General features: G+C 45.7%; 2 protein-coding genes across 2 annotated transcripts; one reads left to right on the top strand and one right to left on the bottom strand.

Annotated features, from left to right (window-relative positions):
- Nucleotides 1-240: 240 nt before the first annotated feature.
- LOC105704671 (HLA class II histocompatibility antigen, DP alpha 1 chain) lies at nucleotides 241-6,365 on the bottom strand. The gene is made up of 4 exons (XM_012434019.3): nucleotides 6,155-6,365; nucleotides 2,370-2,615; nucleotides 1,747-2,028; nucleotides 241-1,524 (listed from the first exon to the last, which is right to left on the bottom strand). Exons 1-4 carry the CDS (start codon nucleotides 6,252-6,254, stop codon nucleotides 1,370-1,372), a joined length of 783 nt encoding a protein of 260 aa, XP_012289442.2. The 5' UTR covers nucleotides 6,255-6,365; the 3' UTR covers nucleotides 241-1,369.
- Nucleotides 6,366-8,793: 2,428 nt separating this feature from the next.
- On the top strand, nucleotides 8,794-19,090 carry LOC105723578 (HLA class II histocompatibility antigen, DP beta 1 chain). Its single transcript, XM_012461728.2, has 6 exons — nucleotides 8,794-8,919; nucleotides 13,252-13,515; nucleotides 17,426-17,707; nucleotides 18,244-18,354; nucleotides 18,684-18,707; nucleotides 19,005-19,090. Exons 1-5 carry the CDS (start codon nucleotides 8,820-8,822, stop codon nucleotides 18,701-18,703), a joined length of 777 nt encoding a protein of 258 aa, XP_012317151.2. The 5' UTR covers nucleotides 8,794-8,819; the 3' UTR covers nucleotides 18,704-18,707; nucleotides 19,005-19,090.
- Nucleotides 19,091-19,663: the final 573 nt, after the last annotated feature.

Here is a 19,663-nt window from a genome sequence, read left to right as displayed (position 1 = left end):
ATGGAGAAGCCTCACACATGAATGGCTTGGTGCCCTCCCCAGGGTAATGAGTTCTCACTCCATTAGTACACATGAAACCTGGTTGTTAAAAAGAGCCTGGCACCTCTTTCTCTCTCTCTTTCTCCCTCTCTGACCATGAGATGCACCAGCTCCCCTTGCCTTCCACCATGAGTAAAAGCTTCCTGAATCCCCCAACAGAAGCAGATGCCAGTGCCATGCTTCTTGTACAACCTGCAGATCTGTGAGTCAGTTGAAGCTCTTTTATTCATAAATTAGGTAACTTCAGATATTCCTTTATAGCAATGCAAAATGGACTAGTGCATGGTAGAATACTATGGAAGATTTGGGAAAAACAAACTAAATGTACAGAATTAGATCTATAATTTAATGCCATTTTGGTTAATTAGAAATACATGTACACTGGGCACAAATACATATTATACAGGATCTATGCAAATAAAAAAATCAAATTCATTGAAATGTTTACCTATGAGGTAGGGGTAGGAGGCTAGATATGGGAGTAAGGACTGAGGATAAAAAGGACCAAATAAATCAAGAGAGAGAGAGAGCTCAGAGGCACCAATGATGATATTATAATGAACTGAGAAGTTCTTAACCATTTGTACCTGAGATCCAGCATGAATAACAATAATAATAATGAATTAGATGTGGTCATCTGCATGGAAGTTCACTAATGCTAAGAGAATTATCAAAACATATAAAAATATATAACATGGTGAGTGTTATGATCAATAAAAAACTATAAGATCTCAGGAGGGGCATTTTTTGTGTGAGCATTGCCATGGAATGAGTCCAAGGAGAGACAGTAAATAGTTACAGGCACCCACCTCACTGTGTTGTAATTACATATAGAAATAGAGATCTGGCTCCATTACTAGACAATGGACTCTTGGAAAATCTGAACTTGGTCTTTTTCTTCACAAAATAGGGTGTATAAGACAACGGATAAACAGTCTTGGATCCAGATAGAACTACTTCACAGTTGTGGGAACTTGATTAAGGTGCTTAAGTTCTCTGTATATGTGAAAAGATATAAGTATCTCTCATGTGAAATGGTGAAAATAATAGTACCTACCTCAAAGACTGTTTGTCAGAATAAAGTGAGTTAATAAATGTAAATGCTCAGAATAGCACCTGGGCATATTAACTACTCAGTTATCAATGTTGTTGTTTTTAGCTGTTTTTATGTGGCTGAATGCTTTTAACCCATTAGGAGATCAAAGAACACTTATCAGATGAAAGAACACTTATCAGATGAAAGAACACTTATCAGATTTAATTTTTCCTCCCTTCCTTACATTCTACACATCCTAGGGCCTCCTCTTTACATTTCAACCTTTACAGTATTTCACAGGGGCCCCTGGGAGCGGGGGTCACGGCCAGAACGCAGAGATTTTATGATGAGGATGGTGCCCATGATGATGCCCACTAGGCCCAGCACCAGGCCCAGGGCACAGAGCACAGTCTCCTTCGTCTCAGGCATCTGGATTGGCTCTTGGGCCTCTGGGGGAAGAATGAAGAAATAGGATGAGGAGGTGCAGTGAGGGTGGTCCTGGTCTGGGATGGGTGTGGGAATTGAAGGTTATGGACAGTTAATCCAGTTAATTGAGTGTTAGGACAAAGAGAGGACTGAGACCTGTCCAGTGGGGAAAGCTGGTGCAGAGGACACCAGGTCCTTGGAATAGAGGATGCCAGCAGATTACGGAGAGAAAAGGAGCTGCATACCCCAGTGCTTGAGGAGTGGCTGGTCCAAGCCCCAGTGCTCCACCCTGCAGTCATAGACATCCTCGGCCGAGGGCACAAAGGTCAAGTAATGGAACTTGTGGAATCTGCCATCTGTTCCGGGCAGGAAGAGGCTCTCAGCGACACCCTCAGTGACCGGCTGCCCATTGCACAGCCACGTGACGTTGAGCACCGGTGGGAAGAACTTGTCAATGTGGCAGATGAGGGTATTAGGCTGGCCCAGCTCCACAGGCTCCTTGGGAAACACGGTCACCTCAGGGGGATCTGGGAGGAGACAGGACCAGGTTAGGCCCCTGTTCTGGGATAAATCACAAAAGCTCCACCTCTGGGGGTTAATCTACCTCAGCCTTAGATTTTATGGCAGCTCGGGTTCCTGAATCACAGAGTGGGTATCACACCACTGACCAACCTCACCCTGCTCACCTTTCTGTCTCCTGAGAAGGGAGGATGCAAACCCTTGCTGTAGTGGGATCAGCCCATGGCCACTAGGGGAAAAAAGGATCACACAGCAGGGGACACTTAGGCTTCCTAGTCTGAGGGTGGCAGAGGGGCCCTCTCATCCCTTACAGTTGGGCTACAGAGGAAGAGGCAAAGATAGGCAGTACCATTGGTGGCCTGAGTGTGGTTGGAACGCCGGATCATGATATTCAAGTTGTTGTTCAATGTAGCAATGTTAGCCAGCCCACCCTGAACCTCAAAGGAAAAGGCTCGGCCAAACTCCTCCAGATGCCAGACGGTCTCCTTCTTGTCCAGATCCACGTAGAATATCTCATCCTCATCAAACTCAAACATAAACTCCCCTGTTGGTCTCTGCGTCTGTACAAACATGACAAAAGTTGACACATGGTCCGCTGCATAAAGAAAGTAGAGAAAAACATGACAAAATGTCAGTATGAATATGCAAGTGGTGAAAGCTAGAGAAGGAATAGACTTATGAATATAAAGAAGAAGGTAAGAGGTCAAAGGAAGGACATATGGGGAAGAAGGAGCAACACCATAAAGGAAATAATACAGAGCAGATGAGCAGTTACAAAAAGAAAGGCGCAAAGAACAAAATGAAAAGTTTATCATTGACAAGTCAAGCTGCTTCCTGGTCTTTGAAAGTCTGGGCATCCTGACCCTACACAATGGTAATAGTAACAATGACAGCTAACATTTGTGAAGCACTTACTTGTGCCAAGCATCCTTCTAAATACTTTACGTAGTTCACTCACTGAACTGTCACAATAAGAATATGAAGCAAATACAGAGCATACTATTTTACAGATTAGGAAATGCAGAGAGGTTAAATATTAATAACTTTCTAAGGTCATATGGCTACTGGTAGAACTGGTAGAGAGACTTTCTCTCCCCTTAAGGTCTTAATTCTTCTGGGACACAGATGTAAAATTGTTTTTAGAGTCATGGGGGTGGGGAATGGACATTTTATTCTTATTACAGAAAATGGAGAAAAAATAGAAAATTGAGAGGAAGAAGAAAACATTCTTCTTCAAATTTTAGTGCTCTTGACAGTCATAAAGCTTGTGTCTTAGCTTATGAATATGAAACTGTAGAATGTCTAGCTTTGTTGATAGTATTTTTCATTTGGGGCATATAAATTCAAAAGTGCAGTACAGTTATCTTGGCATTTGTTCCAAACTTTTATTTCCTTTTTAAAAATATTTTAACACTTATTTTACTTTCAGGGGTACATGTGCAGGTTTGTTATAGAGGTAAACTCATGACTCAGGAGTTTAGTGTACAGATTATTTCATCACCCAGGTACAAGCATTCCAAACTTGTCGTACATTTATATTTTGATATTTGTTTTAGAGGCCAACTAGAAATTATTGCTGAGTTTGAAATATCTGAAGGATTTAATTTATTTTGTTTCTTAGTCTTTATTAGTTTGCAAGAAGTAGCAAAGGTAAAAGGATAAAAGCAACTCTCATCATTAAAGAAAACAATGAATGTGTACGTGAGAGTCTGGGTTTAGGTGATAAATGCACGAGTGAGAAAAGACTACATGGCTCATCGGCTCTCACCTCCCAACTCACAGATTTCCCTGTGAGTCTGCAGCCCTGACATGTGGGGACCCAGTCTGTGCTTGGTCACTTACAGTGAGAGGGAGAATGACTCCTCCTAAGTGTCTGGAGGATAGGACCTGTGTCTTATTTTTCACCGAGAATGACTCCCTGTCACTGTAAGTGGCCAAGCACAGAGTGGTATTTCAAACTAAACAAAATAAATTAAATCCTATAGGTATTTCACAAGGAAACTTAGCTTCCTCCTCAGTTTAAAGGACTCAAAGGACTAACCAGGAAAAGAGGGTAAAATAAAAAGACACAAAGTCCTCTAGCAATTATTGGGAACTCATCTTCTTAATATGTGAATGTCCCTTGTACTTTTTAAAATGCTTTTCAAAAAATACTTTCACAAGTTCTGCAGTCTAAAGATCAGCCAGATGTGAAACAGATTGTTTTACTTCAAAATATCGTTTCCATTCAGACAAAAATGTGTATTAAAAGACTATATGTCAAATGCTGTTAGATGCTAAATATTCAAATAAAAATAATACGTAGGTCCTGTTCTGCAGACGCTTACAATTCACAGAAGGAAACACAAGTGACAAGACAACAGCAGGTTCAGAAGGATACGTGCAGATTTGTGGGCATACACAAGATGCGATCAAACAACTCGTCAGAGAAGGCTTCCTGGGGAACCGATGACTTCAATGTAGGCATTCAGAAAACAGGGCAAAAGCCACTTCTCACAGGGAGAAGACACTGAGTTCACTGTGGGGCCATTGCGCTTAGGAGATCTGAAAGTCATTTAAGGAGAAATAACACATAGACATTTCTGTATGATGGGTGGTCTCAGGAGAGGAGTTTAGGCCAGAGAACTGAGAGTCATTATAGGCAGGTGCAGGTTAGATGAGATTTTCCAGGAAGAGTGGCAAAAATCAGAATTGCAGAGATCTCAGGGTATGATGAGAGAGCATGATAATTAAGAGCTAATTTAAAGGATGATAAGGAGGATCCAGAGAAATAGGAGAAAAATAAGGACAGGGTAGTTCATCAGAAAGAATTGATTACAGTGCAAACGTTATTAGTAACTCAAGTCAGAGGCACTGAGAAGAACCCACTGGATTTGACCTTCTGCAGAGGTTCCTGATGGCCGAGAGGATCCTCAGCGATATACTGGAGACAAGTCAGAAGCTTAGCTCCAAGCGTGAGGACACAGAGAGAGTGTCTCTAGGGTGGATGCAGACTGAAGGCAAGGTTGTTTTATATTAGTTGGTTTGTGCTTATGTTTTTAAGGTAAAGGACATGTTTAAATGTTAAGAGATAAGGAACCACTGGGGACGGAAGCCCTGAAGAGACAGCTGAGCTAAATAGGAATTTCTACCAAGAATCCTAAAAAGTATTCAAATCTATGACGATACATCCATTGTGGTGTTTATTAGGACATAACATTAGAAATAACCAAGGTGACCATGAACAGTGCAATAGATACTTCTGGTTCTCCCCAGTCTCACCTCCTCTTTATTCTACACATCTTCAATAAAACTGTCTGAGGCCAGCGTGCATCTTGTATGTTATGGATTCTAACCTTCCCCATCACTAGATTTTGGGACGACAGCATCATGCACAGGATTGATGCCATTCTCCCTGATGTCAGCTATAGGAAGAAAAAGCGTTCTCCACAGTCTATCTATGGTTGAGTCCATGAGGCTATCCAAAGTCTAGGCCTCCCCTGTAGTCCTGGATTTCTCAGGACCTGAATCACAAGGCTTACAAGACCATGCAACACTGCTGTCTTGAGAGAGGAAAGCTTGTGACCACCCACAAAGACCCAGGAAGGACCCTAGGGTCTTAGGAGAGAGAGAGGATACAGGAACACTCTTAGCACTTTGTCTGCTAATGCAGAGCTCATAGCTTGGAGTTCCTGTGAAGCAGCCACAAAAGGCAGAGGCTGGGGATCCTGGATAGATAGGAGGGGTGCGGGGGCCCTGCAGACGTCTGGGAAAGGCAGCGTATGACCCTCAGAGTTGGGTCTGGAATTCAAACTTGGCTTGTTCACCTGCTGTGTAACCTTGAAAAATGTATTCATCTTTTTGAGCTTCAGTTTTTTTCAAAACAATTTCTAAATAAAGAGAATAATTTCGAAATGAAGGGAATAGTATCTTCATTGAAGCTTCCTGTAAGATGTAAATGGGGAAAGAAACTATGCAGATGTCTTGTAAATTCTGGCTGCTGTTGCTGTTATGATTATGAGGGCCAGAGGAAACAGACTATTATGAAGGCCAGATAGATCAGTGAGCCCCTAAAATCTCTAATTCCTGAAGCAACAATTGATGTGAGCCTCCCCCCATTCACCCCAATGCTCTTGTGTCCTCCTGAGCACTCACCCTTGATGGCCCCAGCTCCTCGGAGACTCAGCAGGAAAGCCAAGGAGAGGGCTCTCAAGATCACAGTTCTGATCTGGAAGACTCCGTCTTCGCGATGCATGCTGTGTGTCTATAATTGATGACTGTGAGCACAGGAACAGTGATGAGGAATGGAGGCCGAGTGGAGGCAGATGAGACTCTGAAACTGTGGCTGTCTAGCACCTGGAAATGATCAAAATGAGTGGAGAGGAGTCAGCAGGGCTGGGCTTCACCAATCAGAGAAATCATAGAGCTGACGTTCTCTGTTGCTGGGTAAAGAGGATGCTGGAAGGTGCTGGGAAGAGATGGGAGAATTTTAGGTACCAGTGTGGTCAAGAGTGCTCCAGTTCGCAGTTCACTTTCAGAATTAGAGAAAGAGACCTAAAAAGATAAGTCACACTTTCTTCTGATGGCAAATGTTTTCCATTATGTTCCTTCTCCCAACCCCCACCCCCATCCCAGACAGTCAGATGATCTTTGATGTTTTTGGGTCACCATATTTTAAATAATGTTTTATGTTACGCTGTCAAGTTTACAAAAATATTCTGCTGATAATTAAGAATGAATGAGCTATCTAATAAAATATATAATTAATCTTTCTTTCAGGTCCACTTCCCTGAGACATCTCCTTTTTATTTAATCATTTCTGCAGAAGTGCTATAATTTCTATTTACAGGTTTTAATTAACTTGAATAAAGTTGATCTTTCAGTATTTATCTATTCCTGGTTACCTTTGTTAGTGAAATTTCTAGATAATTTTTATTCAGATTTCTTAGTATTTGTCTTTTCCTGGTATTTAAACTGTAATAACATTTTAATATTTAAATTACTAGTCAAGTTATTTCATTTTCACATAAAAATACCCAGGACAGCATTACCTATGGTAACAATGTGCACCCATATTTTGATCTTGGTTTTAAGAAGGGTTTCTCTAATGCTTTTCTGTTACAGGTAATGTTCATTTTTAAATTGTATATTCTCTTACCATATTTAAGAAATTACTTTTCTAGTCTGATTTTAAATATTTCAATTTTGAGCTATTTCTTTGATTCTCATAGATAAGATCACAAAACATTTAATATTTAATGTAATGATGAAGTACATATATTACATTGCTATTTTTTCTTGTTTGTGGTAACCTTACCTTCCACAAATAATAATTACTAACAGATTAGTACACAAGAGACGATGTTATTAATGCTTTGCAAGCATTACCTCATTTAATCCTCACATTAAGGCTGAGGGAGGTATTATTAATGTCTACTCTAAAAATAAATTACCTGAGACATTGAGGAGTTAGGTATTTGTCTAATTATCTATGGCAGGAAAGTGACAAGAAGAAGAGTCCAACCCAGGCAGTTACTAAGAAAACTGAGCTTTCCTCCACAATCTTCTCCTGGTCCCTCAATCCTACTGGACACCTTCTATTACATAGTTATTTTCTTCTCTTGTATTTTACATGTTAGCCTTCTATTTACATTTTAATATCTAGTTAAAGAAATGATGCCAATTTGATTTTTCTTTGAAATTAGAATTGGTGGTCCAACAGGATCACGTTTATAGGTGTCTAAAGTAAGAAGTAATGCTCTTTGAAAGTTTGTAAAAATATTCACCATTAACAAAATAGAATCAGATTCTTTGAAGGAAGTGGGGTCTCTGATGTTTTTCTTCACTTTCTTCTTTACTTACTGGTCAAATTATATTCTCTGTGGACTTTATTTTTCCAAAGCAGTTTCAGACCTATTGATCTCATTTGATGTTAAGAGCTTTGCTATAAGGCAGGTTATATCATCCCCATATTGAAGACAAGGAATTGAAATCCAAAAGAGGCAGGGTCCTTAAAGCTGCTTACTTACATGGTAAGGTAGGTGGTGTGTCCTTACATGGTAGGGTAGGTGGTGTGTACTTACATGGTTGGTAGGGTAGGTGGTGTGTACTTACATGGTAGGGTAGGTGGCATGTCCATGCTCCCGGTGTAAGGTTCCTAGACTGAGCCCTGCTGACCCTGTTGACAGCCCTGTGGAAGAGGCTGGTATCCCCTGCACATCTCAGGACTCACAGACCTTTGGGAGAAAGTAAGTATGAATGGGTGCTAACTTTAAACACACCCTTGGACAAAGGCAAGACAGACAGACTCCAGGCCCCATTTGAGTTTTGGGATCGGTACTCTAATTCCTCTAAATCATGCCACTGAATGACTTTTTACACAAGGAGATAGCACTTCTTCCACAATAGACCATGTCCTGTGGGTGTGTGAGGTGTGGCAGAATTGGAGAAATTATAATCCCCATATATGGGCCAGCAGAATATCTGAGATCACCTTTAGAGCAAAGGAAACACATCATCTCCCCAAACCTCATGACCTATCTGACTGCTTAAAATGAGTATCACTGTCCTCCATCTGTCATCTTAAGTGCATCACAGGCCTTATATTTTCAGACCTTTCACACTAACCGTCTGCCCGGTGAGTGATGACTCATACAAAGCTCAGCAGCCATTGGCTCTTTTCTCAGACTCTGTCCAATCCCAGGGTCACAGAAGACTACCTGGGTTCATGGTCTCTAATATTTCAGACAGGAGCTTCCCTTAGTGAGTCCTTCTTTTCCTGGCTGCAGCTCTTTTCATTTTGCCACCCTTTTCCCGCTCCATGATGGTTCTGCAGGTTTCTGGGCCCCCCCAGACAGTGGTTCTGACGGCGTTACTGATGGTGCTGCTCACACCTGTGGTCCAGGGCACGGCCACTCCAGGTAAGAGCAGAGCTGCCATTCCTGAAGGGTCAGTCTCAGGGAACAATTCCTAGGGGACTTTGGGGACCAAACTCTGAGACAGGCTGCGGGGGGTCCTGCCCTAAGCCAGTGTCCTCCCTTCCCAGCTAGAGAATGAGATTCACCCCCTATAGGACAGATTGCTGACCTACAGCCCTATTCTCTCTCCAAGGACATGGGTACAGCAAATAGAGAGAAGTGCCCGATGGTCAGTATGCTTGTCTTTGGGGAAATGGGGCCAAGAGGTCCAGGATAACCTTGGATGGACAAGGTTTGCAGAGAGAGAGGTTGGCAAGTGCAGGCTCCTGGGAGTGCTCAATCTGCATTCCAGCCTGGAGGATCTCAGGCAGAGAGCCCTTAGCTGGAGTGTCCAGGCTCTGAGGATCACTAAGGATTCAGTGCTCATGGATAATGCCTCTCATTCTCCAGGGTGGAGCAGGAGCCCATGCATCTTGGACAATGAAGGCAAGATGGGAGGGAGGGTTGGGGACAGGTTCTAGCCTCTGAAGGCACTCTCATTAAAGGTCTTCTCCCAGACTCCCCAGAACTTGGTTAGAGTATTAGGGTGGGTTGAGACTTGTAGAGATGAGGATGTGTGAGTGCGGGAAAGGAATTGAGTGTAGGTTATCAGACAGCCAAGGAAGCAGTAACCAAGTGAAGAATCTCTTCTTCCTGCTGCCGCCCTGTGGCTGGTGTCATATTATGGCTTCTATGACCCACCGTTTTTCTCTCAAGATACTCTTATCTTCCTAGTCCAAATTTACACCAACACCCTGAGAGGAAGGACTGCAAAGTAGGTACCTTAGTTTTCCACTGACTTCCACCTTTCCTGCTTAGATCTTTCCTCCTAGACCACTCCACAGCCCTCCTAGGACACACCTAGAAGATACTGACATCATGTTACCTTGTTGTTTTTCAGGGTAACAATGTTGGAATCTCCTGAGGACAGCCCCTCAATCCGTAAAACCTCTTATCTATTACCTGGGGTTCACTGTCTGAAAAGGGGTAGAGAACTTGCACTTGTAGTCACAGAGGGTGCTAAGAACTAACCAGCAGGACAGCTCAGCCCTGGGAACTGGAGAGGGGTGAGGCTGGGGAGAGAGGAGCTGGAGCAGCGCTGGTGACACTGAACAGTCCCCAGCAGGAGGTGAGGGGATGCAGCACCCCATCCCATAGGCAGAGCTGTTGTGTGGAATGAGGGGCAGTGTTGGGAGCCACCAAGGAAACCCAGAGGTGAGGGAGAAGAGAGCAGAGGGGGGCACGTGATGGTGGGCAATGAACAGGTGGAGGGACAAAGGCTGGGTTGAGGTTGGTAGTGGGAATGAGATGAGGCAGTGGAGCCACGTGACAGGGACTAAGCTCCGGGCATAGAATGAATGTTCAATCAAAACCTGCTGGAGGGAGAGCTGGAGCCACAGGGGAGTGGGTAGAGTGGGCAGGGCCGATTCCACCATGCCCTGCATGCTCCTCCAACTCCACACACATCCTCATCCTCAAACAGGGCACAAGAGAAAAGGCCCTAAAGAGGCTAGGGGAGAAAAGCTTGGCTGAGGGAGCTAGAGGTTTTCAATATATTCTGTTCTGAGTGAGAGATGAATTTATTCAGATCAGTAATTTTCTGAATTTTCTTTTTTTTGAGACGGAGTTTCTCTTTTGTTGCCCAGGCTGGAGTGCAATGGCACAATCTCGGCTCACTGCAACCTCCGCCTCCTGGGTTCAGGCAATTCTCCTGCCTCAGCCTCCTGAGCAGCTGGGATTACAGGCGCGTTCCACCGTGCCCAGCTAACTTTTTGTATTTTTAGTAGAGGCAGGGTTTCACCATGTTGACCAGGATGGTCTCGATCTCTTGACCTCGTGATCCACTCACCTCGGCCTCCCAAAGTGCTGGGATTACAGGCGTGAGCCACTGTGCTCTGGGCAGCTGAATTGTTAAGGGTTCCACAAACAGGATAAAGTTTCTTATATTCAAAACCAAAGATTTCAAATTACACCACAAAACCCCTTATCGCTTATGTCTACTTGGTAGTAAAAATCCATTTAAAAAGTTAAATGTTAATTTTAAAAATATACCTAAGATGGGGTAAATGAAAAAAGAATCAAGTGTTGCAAAGAAAATTTTCAGAATTCTTAACTCTTGAGTGAAAAATATTCTCTTACTGGTGAATGAGAAGCAGAAACAAAGACTAACAAATAAAAACGGGAGGGTCCACACTCAGAGCCGGGCAATTGAACAGGGAGGGGTGGGTGCGTGACAGAGGAGGAGGAATCTGGCTCAAGGTGCTGCGGGGTGCTGGGCCTGGGAGTTTAGGGGGCTGGGGCCCAAGGCTCCAGGAGAAGGGGCAGATCTGGATATCTGAGTGAAGAGCTGGCATCGGCCTTAGCAATGACAACAGACACGAAAGGTGGACTCCATGGTGCCCCTGAGCCCAGCCCCACCCTTTCTCTACTATCCTCTGCCACCAGCTGTGCAGCTTCTGTGAGGGGTGAGGTTAATAAACTGGAGAAGTTAATTTGCAAAGCATGAGACAGATGTGCGGAACAATCACAGCACCTTAATTTCCCCAAAGTGCCCAAGAACAGAGCAGGCCTGAAGAGACTCAAACAGAAAGGAGCATGCGCCGTGTCACTGATACTTCTGTGTAGACACACACCTGCCGGACACCGCTCATGCGCTCCCTAGGAAGAACAGCGTGTGGGAAAGGCTGCCAAAGTTCTTTGTGTAAAAATTACGTCAATGCTCTCTTCCTCGGCACTGTCTACAGCGGTGGCAGCCATCTTTTCCTCCGCATCATGGCCTCCCTCATGAAGCCCGAGATCCTCAGAAAGAGGACCAAGAAGTTCATGCAGCACCACTCAGACGGATACATCAAAATTAAGCATAACTGGCGGAAACCCAGAGGTGTTGACAATAGGGTTAGTAGAAGGTTCAAGGGCCAGATCTTGATGCCCAACATTGCTTATGGGAGCAACAACAGCAACAACAACAAAAACACACATGCTGCCCAGTGGCTTCTGGAAGTTTCTGGTCCACAACATCAAGGAGCTGGAAGTGCTGCTGATGTGCACCAAATCTTACTGTGCTGAGATCACTCAAAAGGTTCCTCCGAGAACCGCAAAGCCTCATGGAAAGAGCCACCCAGATGGCTATCAGAGTCACCAACCCAATGCCAGGGTGTACAGCGAAGAAAATGAGGAGAAAGCTCATGTCCACCTTTTGTGTTTAAATAAAACCATAAAAAAACTGCCCAAAAAATTACATCAACGCCTCTAAACCCAAAGGACTCCACCCCCACAGGTCTCTGGTTGTTGTGGTGATTTTCATTGATTGAGATGTTTTCCACATCTTTTGACACCAAGTCTTTCTGCAGCCATGTTTGAAAATTAACTTTCAGGATACAATCTTCCTTCCTTCCTTGCTTGCTTTTTCCTCTCTCTCTCTCTCTCTCTCTCTCTCTCTCTCTCTCTCTCTCTCTCTCTTGCTCTCTCTCTGTTCAAGCGATTCCACTGCCGCCTCAGCCTTCGGAGTAGCTGGGACTACAGGTACGTGCCACCATGCCCAGCTAATTTTTTTGTATTTTAATAGAGACTGGGTTCCACCATGTTGGCCAGGCTGGTCTCAATCTCTCAACCTCTTGATCCGCTTGCCTCAGCCTCCCAAAGTGCTGGGATTACAGGCATGAGCCACAGGGCCTGGCCCAGAGTGTTTCTTATACCAAAGTTGAAGAAGGTTTTAAGAAATATATTTCTACATTTTCTACCTGCAAAACAACAGGAGCAAGTTGAGGAATTCTCAAGACACTGGCAGAGGAGAACGCCTAGTTGTGGTAAAGAGAAAGAAAGAAGGGAGGGCTTCCTGGAGGAGGTGGCATTTGAGGCAGGACTAACATCAGGATGGAAATGTCAGGCAGGGAGGTGGGTAGGGGGAGCAGCTTCACCCTCCTTGTCCCCACTCCTCCCGCCCCTGCTGTTTCTCCCAGTGACCCCAAGTGAAAGTCTCTCGTCCTCCTCCAGCCCCCAGCAGAAGGAACTGCCCTCCCCTCAGTGCTGGCCCCTCCCTAGTGATCACTCAGCCCCCCTGAGCAGTGAGTCTCATTCACTTCAGTAAATCCTCTCGCTGCTGGTGAGAAAACTGAGGCCTGGAGAGGCTCTGCGACCTGCCTAGGACCACAGAACTCGGTACTAGGAAAACTGCTATTTTAAAATCCAGCCCTGAGTGGGAAGATTTGGGAAGAATCGTTAATATTGAAGGGGGCGGGGGGAAGAGAGGATTAGGTGAGAGTGCACCCCCGCTTCACGGCCGCCCCCTCCCCGCAGAGAATTACGTGTACCAGCGATTGTATGAATGCTACGCGTTTAACGGGACACAGCGCCTCCTGGACAGATTCTTCTACAACCGGGAGGAGTTCGTGCGCTTCGACAGCGACCTGGGGGAGTCCCGGGCGGTGACGGAGCTGGGACGGCCTACTGCCGAGCACTGGAACAGCGATAAGGACATCCTGGAGGGGATGCGGGCCGAGGTGGAGAGGGTGTGCAGACACAACTACGAATTGGTGGAGCCACTCATCCGGAAGCGCCAAGGTGAGTGGGGGCTTTGGGCCAGGGGTCCTAGGGCAGCCGCGGGGGCTGGGCCCAGAAAGCAGGGGCAGCCAGACCGGCCTAAAGGACCTTAGTGCCAGGAGGGAAGGGGACTTTGGGCTGAGGATTGACCGGGGGAGCCCATTCGGAGCATGTCGGGGAGCAAGCAGGGGGACCTGGACCGGGCTGAGCATGGAGTGAGGAGGATGGCGGCAGAGAGACGTCTGGAACTCTATCAGGCCTGGCAGCTGACTGCATGTAGGGTGAGGAAAGGAGGCCACAGGTCAGCGTGCAGGGCTGCGGTGTGGAGATGGTGGTGGAGATGGCACAGCAGGCCACACAGAGAAGAAACCTGCAGGGAGGCAGCTGGATTTGAGGTGCTTGAGGGGCCAGATGGATGATCTGATGGGCAGATAGAGAGAGGGGTCTGCAGCCAAGGAGGAGCCTGGGCTACATGAGACCACACAGGGAGAGGGGACCCAGGGGGAAGAGCAAAGGACTGGATCCTGGGAACTGGACATTTGTGATTTGGCCAAGAGAGAAAAGCCTGTGAAGGAGACAAAAAACCTAAGTGCAGAGAGGCCCACAGAGATGAGTCCTGGAAGCTGAGGGGAGGGGCCTCAGCAGCACAGTGGACAGCGGTGCCAGTGACTTGGGAAGGTCAGAAAACAGAAGATGGAAAGTGGGTTTGGAAACCAGGGCCACCTGGGGAGAGCAGGTTGGCTGCAGCAGTGGGAGCTGGAATCGGAGGAAGTGAATGAGGCTGAGTGTGGCACATCCTCCTCGGGGCTGAGATGAATTTTACTTGTCTTGGGTTCCCCATGGCTGGCACAGGGCAGTGTCTGAGCTCATTTGTCCTTTCCTTCAGGAAGTCTGGGTGTAAAGCGATGGAGAGAGGTGAGGTGTGGGCAGTAAGAGGATTTCTCAAGGATGGGACAGGAGAGGCTTGGAGCTTTGGCTTCCGCCTGTGAACATGTGCAGTGGGGAGCCTGCTGCACCAACCTGAGGGACTTGAGGGAACATCAGGGCATGAGGGTGAGCCCTAGACCTTTGTCCTAGAAAAAGAAAAAAATGAAGGGAGGAGGAGGAAGCTGGGAGATCACACCTTTGATCCCCTTGTTCCTGGAAAGTGGAAGGAAGTTCACCTGATAGGAGGGAGAAGGTGGACACATTGGGTGGGGATGAGGTGAGTGACATGGGTTTAGGAAAGTTGCTGAGGTAATAGTTGCAAATAAAAGTAATGCAAAAACGTTTCTAAGACTTTGTAGAGGCACAAATCAGCCACATGGCAGCCATTTCTTTCACAGTAATCAGTTGCCAGATTGCAGAGAGCCCTGATGTCAGTCTAAGGAGTGCGGGCTTCTCCTCTAGGCCAGCAGGTCCCCAGCCTCACTGCTCAGAAGACTCCTGGAGATCCTCTGTGATGCACAGATGCCCAAACTCACTGCCCAGAGACTCAGATTCCCTGGGTGGGGAGGTCTGGGGATCTATGTTTGTAATCAGCTCCCTAGACATTCCCATATAGCCAGCTAAGTATTGTCAGAACACTGTAGGTTTTTGAAAAAGGAAAAAGAAGGTGTTGGGTAGAGGAGGAACCAGAGGCAGGGAGATGAGGCAGGAAACTGCTTTTATCGTCAGAGAAATGGCAATGAGGGCATGAATCAGAACAGGGAAAACACAGAGGCAGGGGAGAGGTGGGAAGGGGTAGGAAAGGAGTTGTGACAACTGCAGTGTTTATGCCCACCCAAATCTAGAAGTAATTGAGCAAATGTTTTCTGGGCATTAGAGAAGGCAACTAGAACAGGAATTCTTGCCCTGGTGAAATGTATTTGAACTGGGTCAGAAATGAGGCCTTCGGGTATCAGGCCTTAGCTCCAGCGCCCCCTGGAGGTCTCTGATGTGCTCCAGGCTGACTGGCTCCTGTCAAAGAATATTGAGCAAGATGCTTCTCATGGAATGTTCTGGGACCTTAAAACAGACAACCAAGTATTCCCCCTGACTTCATGGTTCCCAGGAGCTCTATGGGGAAGAAATTGTACGTAATTCACAACTGAGATTTAGACATAGGTTGAATAGTCTAGCGGACGTTGAGTTTACAGAGGTGATTGAAGTAGTGAGACACGGGTGTCCCTGAAATAAACTCACATTGAGGGAAGAAGAGGCTGGGAATGTGGATCAGTCTGTAAACAAGGCAAAAATACCATAGGGAGTAAGGGTGTGGGTCAGTTCAAGACGGTACTTTTACCTGGCCCAGCCCCATGTCAGGGTATTTGTGCTCTCCAGGAAGTAGAAAGGAAAGAACTGAGTGCAGGGACATAGACGCCTAACTTGAGACATTCCTCTGCATGAGCTGTTCTCTAGGAGCAGTTGGCCCTTTTCTGTGTTTGTTTTTTGTTTTTGTGTTTGTGTTTGTTTTTGAGACAAGTTCTCGCTCTGTCTCCCAGGCTTGAGGGCTGTGATGCAATCATGGCTCACTGCAGCCTCAACCTCCTGGGCTAAAGTGATCCTCCTGCCTCAGCCTCCCAAGTAGCTAGAACTACAGATACACATACCACCACCATGTCCAGCTAATTTCTTTTTCTTCTTGGAGATAGGGTCTCACTATGTTGCCAAGACTGGTCTCAAACCCCTGGGCTATAGTGATTCTCACCTCTCAGGCTCCCAAACTGCTAAGACTACAGGTAGGACCACCATGCCTGGCCTTTTCTGCGTTCTGAGGAGGAAAAAGGTACTGGTGGCAGAGATCCAAAAAAAGTTGCCAGCGGCAGTGCGGAAATTTACCTGCAAACAAGCTGGGCACAAATACAGAGATGCAGAGGGCGGCAACACCTGGTTATCTGTGAGACCTTCACGGGACCTAAAGACAGCACAGAGGAGGAACTTGGAAAAGGACGGGATTTCCACTGCTCAAGCATGTAGGGGCTCAGGATATTATGTGAATATGAAGATTTTGAGTTTTTGTAGGTGAGGGCAAAAAATACATAGGTTATTTGCAGAATAAGACACATCAAGCCCCCTTTATTTTCTTTGTATTTTCATGAAATAAAGTAATTAGATTAATAGGCCACCATAATGCCATTGTCTGTATATCTTCATTTCAAGATATTATTTGGGTTAATTTTGCATCCTTTGTAACAAGAGAGAACTTTGAAAAGATAGGTAGTTTCACAGTTGATTAAATATTATTTGACCAAATTGATTTTAGTTAAAATTTCTCCTGAATGTGCTAGAGTGCTACCTCTGCATCCCTGCCATTCCCCTGTGTACTTACTATTTTATTCAAGATCATGCATGCCGTACATGAAGGTCTATTTCTATCTTTTTAGTGCTACCCTTACCCACTAGGCTAGTCACATTATTCCTATTTTTGACATCTGGGAATCAATTACATAGTGAACATGCCTAACAAATAATAATCTGGTCAGATGCAGTGGCTCATCCCTGTAATCCCAGCACTTTGGGAGACTGACCGAGCAGATCACTTGAGGTCAGGAGTTGGAGACCAGCCTGACCAACATGGTGAAACCCTGTCACTACCAAAAATACAAAACATTCACCGAGTGTGGTGCAGGCACCTATAATCCCAGCCACTTGGGAGGCTGAGGCAGGAGAATTGCTTGAACACAGGAGGCAGAAGGCCTGGACCCCTCTTTCAACCTCAGCCCTCAGGTGAGTGAGGAAAGAGCTAATATTGCGCCACTGCACTTTAGACTGGTGACAGAGTGAGACTTTGTCACAAAGAAGAAAGAAAAAGAGAAAGAAGAAAGAAGGAAAAAAGAAAAAAGAAAGAAAGAAGAAGAAAGAAAAAGAAAAAAAGAAAGAAAGAAAGAAAGAGAAAGGGAGGGAGGGAGGAAGGAAGGAAGGAAGGAAGGATCTTAAATGCTATTTCGTTATTTTTCTTCCCCATTCCTAGTCCAGCCTAAGGTGAACGTCTCCCCATCCAAGAAGGGGTCCTTGCAGCACCACAACCTACTTGTCTGCCACGTGACAGATTTCTACCCAGGCAGCATTCAAGTCCGCTGGTTCCTGAATGGACAGGAGGAAACAGCTGGGATCGTGTCCACCAACCTGATCCGTAATGGAGACTGGACCTTCCAGATCCTGGTGATGCTAGAAATGACCCCCCAGCAGGGAGACGTCTACACCTGCCAAGTGGAGCACCCCAGTCTGGACAGTCCTGTCACCGTGGAGTGGAGTGAGTTACTCTCTAATGACTCTCTAGACCCCACCTTTGAAAAGCAAGGGACTCTCTGGCTCTGGGGTCCACCCATCTTGTCTTCCTCGTCTATACCCTGGGGCCATGTCTGACCCCATCTTTCTTCTATACCAGCTCCCGAGCATAGCTTTAAGCCGGGGCAATGGAGACTTCCTGACCCTGGTCTAGGGAGTCCTGAGGATTCATAGTTCTCCCCCGCTTTTCAGAGAATCTAAGGGCACAGACACCTTCCTGAACTGACCTCACCCATGGGAATGGTTCTCCTCCTTCAGCATTTTAGCCTATTGTGTCATTTTGAGAGGGAGCTTCCAGAATCAGCATTTGCCACCTTGTTGAGGTCACACCCTATGTTCCAGATATGAGGGCGGCTCTTTCTGAATTTCCTCTTATGCAAGGTTTTTCCCCCTCACTGTCCTTGTCTCGATATTCTGCATCAGGCTCCAGAATCTCAGACAGGACGTGAGTAGGGGTGCAGCTGGTGAAGGTGACACTGAACCTGGGTCTGTCTTTCCCAGAGGCACAGTCTGATTCTGCCCGGAGTAAGATGCTGACAGGAGCGGGGAGCTTCGTGCTGGGGCTCCTCATCTGTGGAGTGGGCATCTTCATGCACAGGAGGAGCAAAAAAGGTGAGAAAGCCTGCAAGGTGAGAGGACTTACCTTCCCCGGCCATATTCACACTTATTCCTTGGTGAGGGGTTCAGATAGAAAAGACGTGTCAGAAAGCTCTAGAGGCCACTGAAGTCAGATAGTCAGGGAACAAACATGACCTATAGGTAGAGAGGTATCCCAGGCTGGGGTCTTAATGCAGCCAGATGCATGAGGTCCCAGGTACTCAGGCTCTTGTGGGGCATCCATTGAGTGATGGGCAATGGGAATTGATGGGATAGAAATGTTTCTCTAATTATCTGAGGTGGTTTCAATGGCTGAATACATAACCTTTCCTCTTTCATTTCAGTTCAACGAGGATCTGCATAAACAGGTAATATTCCTGCTTTGATTTCCTCGCGGGGTGGGTTGCAAGAGGATATGAGTCTTTTCTGTGCATTGTGACACTGAGGCTTCTCTAGGAAGAGACTCTCAGGCCTGAACCCCTCTTTCAATCTCAGCCCTCAGGTGAGAGGGGAAAGAGCATTGCATGGCTCCATTCCTGAAGGAAGCAGAGATCAACTGTGTTCTATATCGGACTGAGTCTCAGCCTCTCACCATAATTTTTCTCTCCTGGGACTTAAAGGAAGGAAGCCAGCAACCTGGGATAATTTTTCCTTTACCCCAACAGGGTTCCTGACCTCACCGAAAAGACTAATTTCATTAGCCCCAGCCGCTGCTTCCGGGACAGACACCCAGCTCCCCAAGAGGACGCTGCTGCCAATAAGTTGTTCTGAAGCCAGTGTCTGTCATTCTGCTCTTTGATTCAATGCGCTGTTTCTCTCACTGAATTCTTCTTAGCGCCATAAATAATCAAAACCCAACGTGAGTGTTTGTTTTCTTTCAAAAATAGGCACCAAATCATCTCTCATCACTTTTGTCTGAGGGTTTTAGTAAACAGTAGGAGTTAATAAAGAAGTTCATTTTGGTTTACACACAGGAAAGAAGAAAACCATGAAAACGGGGATAGGTCAACCATTGCATAATGTGGCCTGTTACACATGGCGCTCTTCTGAATTTACTGTATTTCAGTGAGCTGACCCCAAATCAAGTTTAGTGCCTTCATCCATTTAGGTCTCAGACCAGTATTCTTAGCTGTTCAATGGTGAGCACACTGCAAATCTGACTGATAGGACCCATATTCACACAGAACTGATTCAACGTATAAATGACTGAGACCACGTTTTATCATGACCATTAAGAAATTAAATGATCATCAGAATTTAAAATTATAAATATAATCTAATACATTTTAAACATTTACTCTGCATGCCATCACAAATACTTCTT

This window comes from Aotus nancymaae, unplaced genomic scaffold (genome assembly GCF_030222135.1).
Source record: "Aotus nancymaae isolate 86718 unplaced genomic scaffold, 86718_ANA_hifiasm-v0.15.2.pri h1tg000040l, whole genome shotgun sequence".
In the NCBI taxonomy this organism is placed as follows: domain Eukaryota; kingdom Metazoa; phylum Chordata; class Mammalia; order Primates; family Aotidae; genus Aotus; species Aotus nancymaae.
Note: the sequence above shows the minus strand (reverse complement) of the source record. Positions and strands in the feature narration are given on the sequence as shown.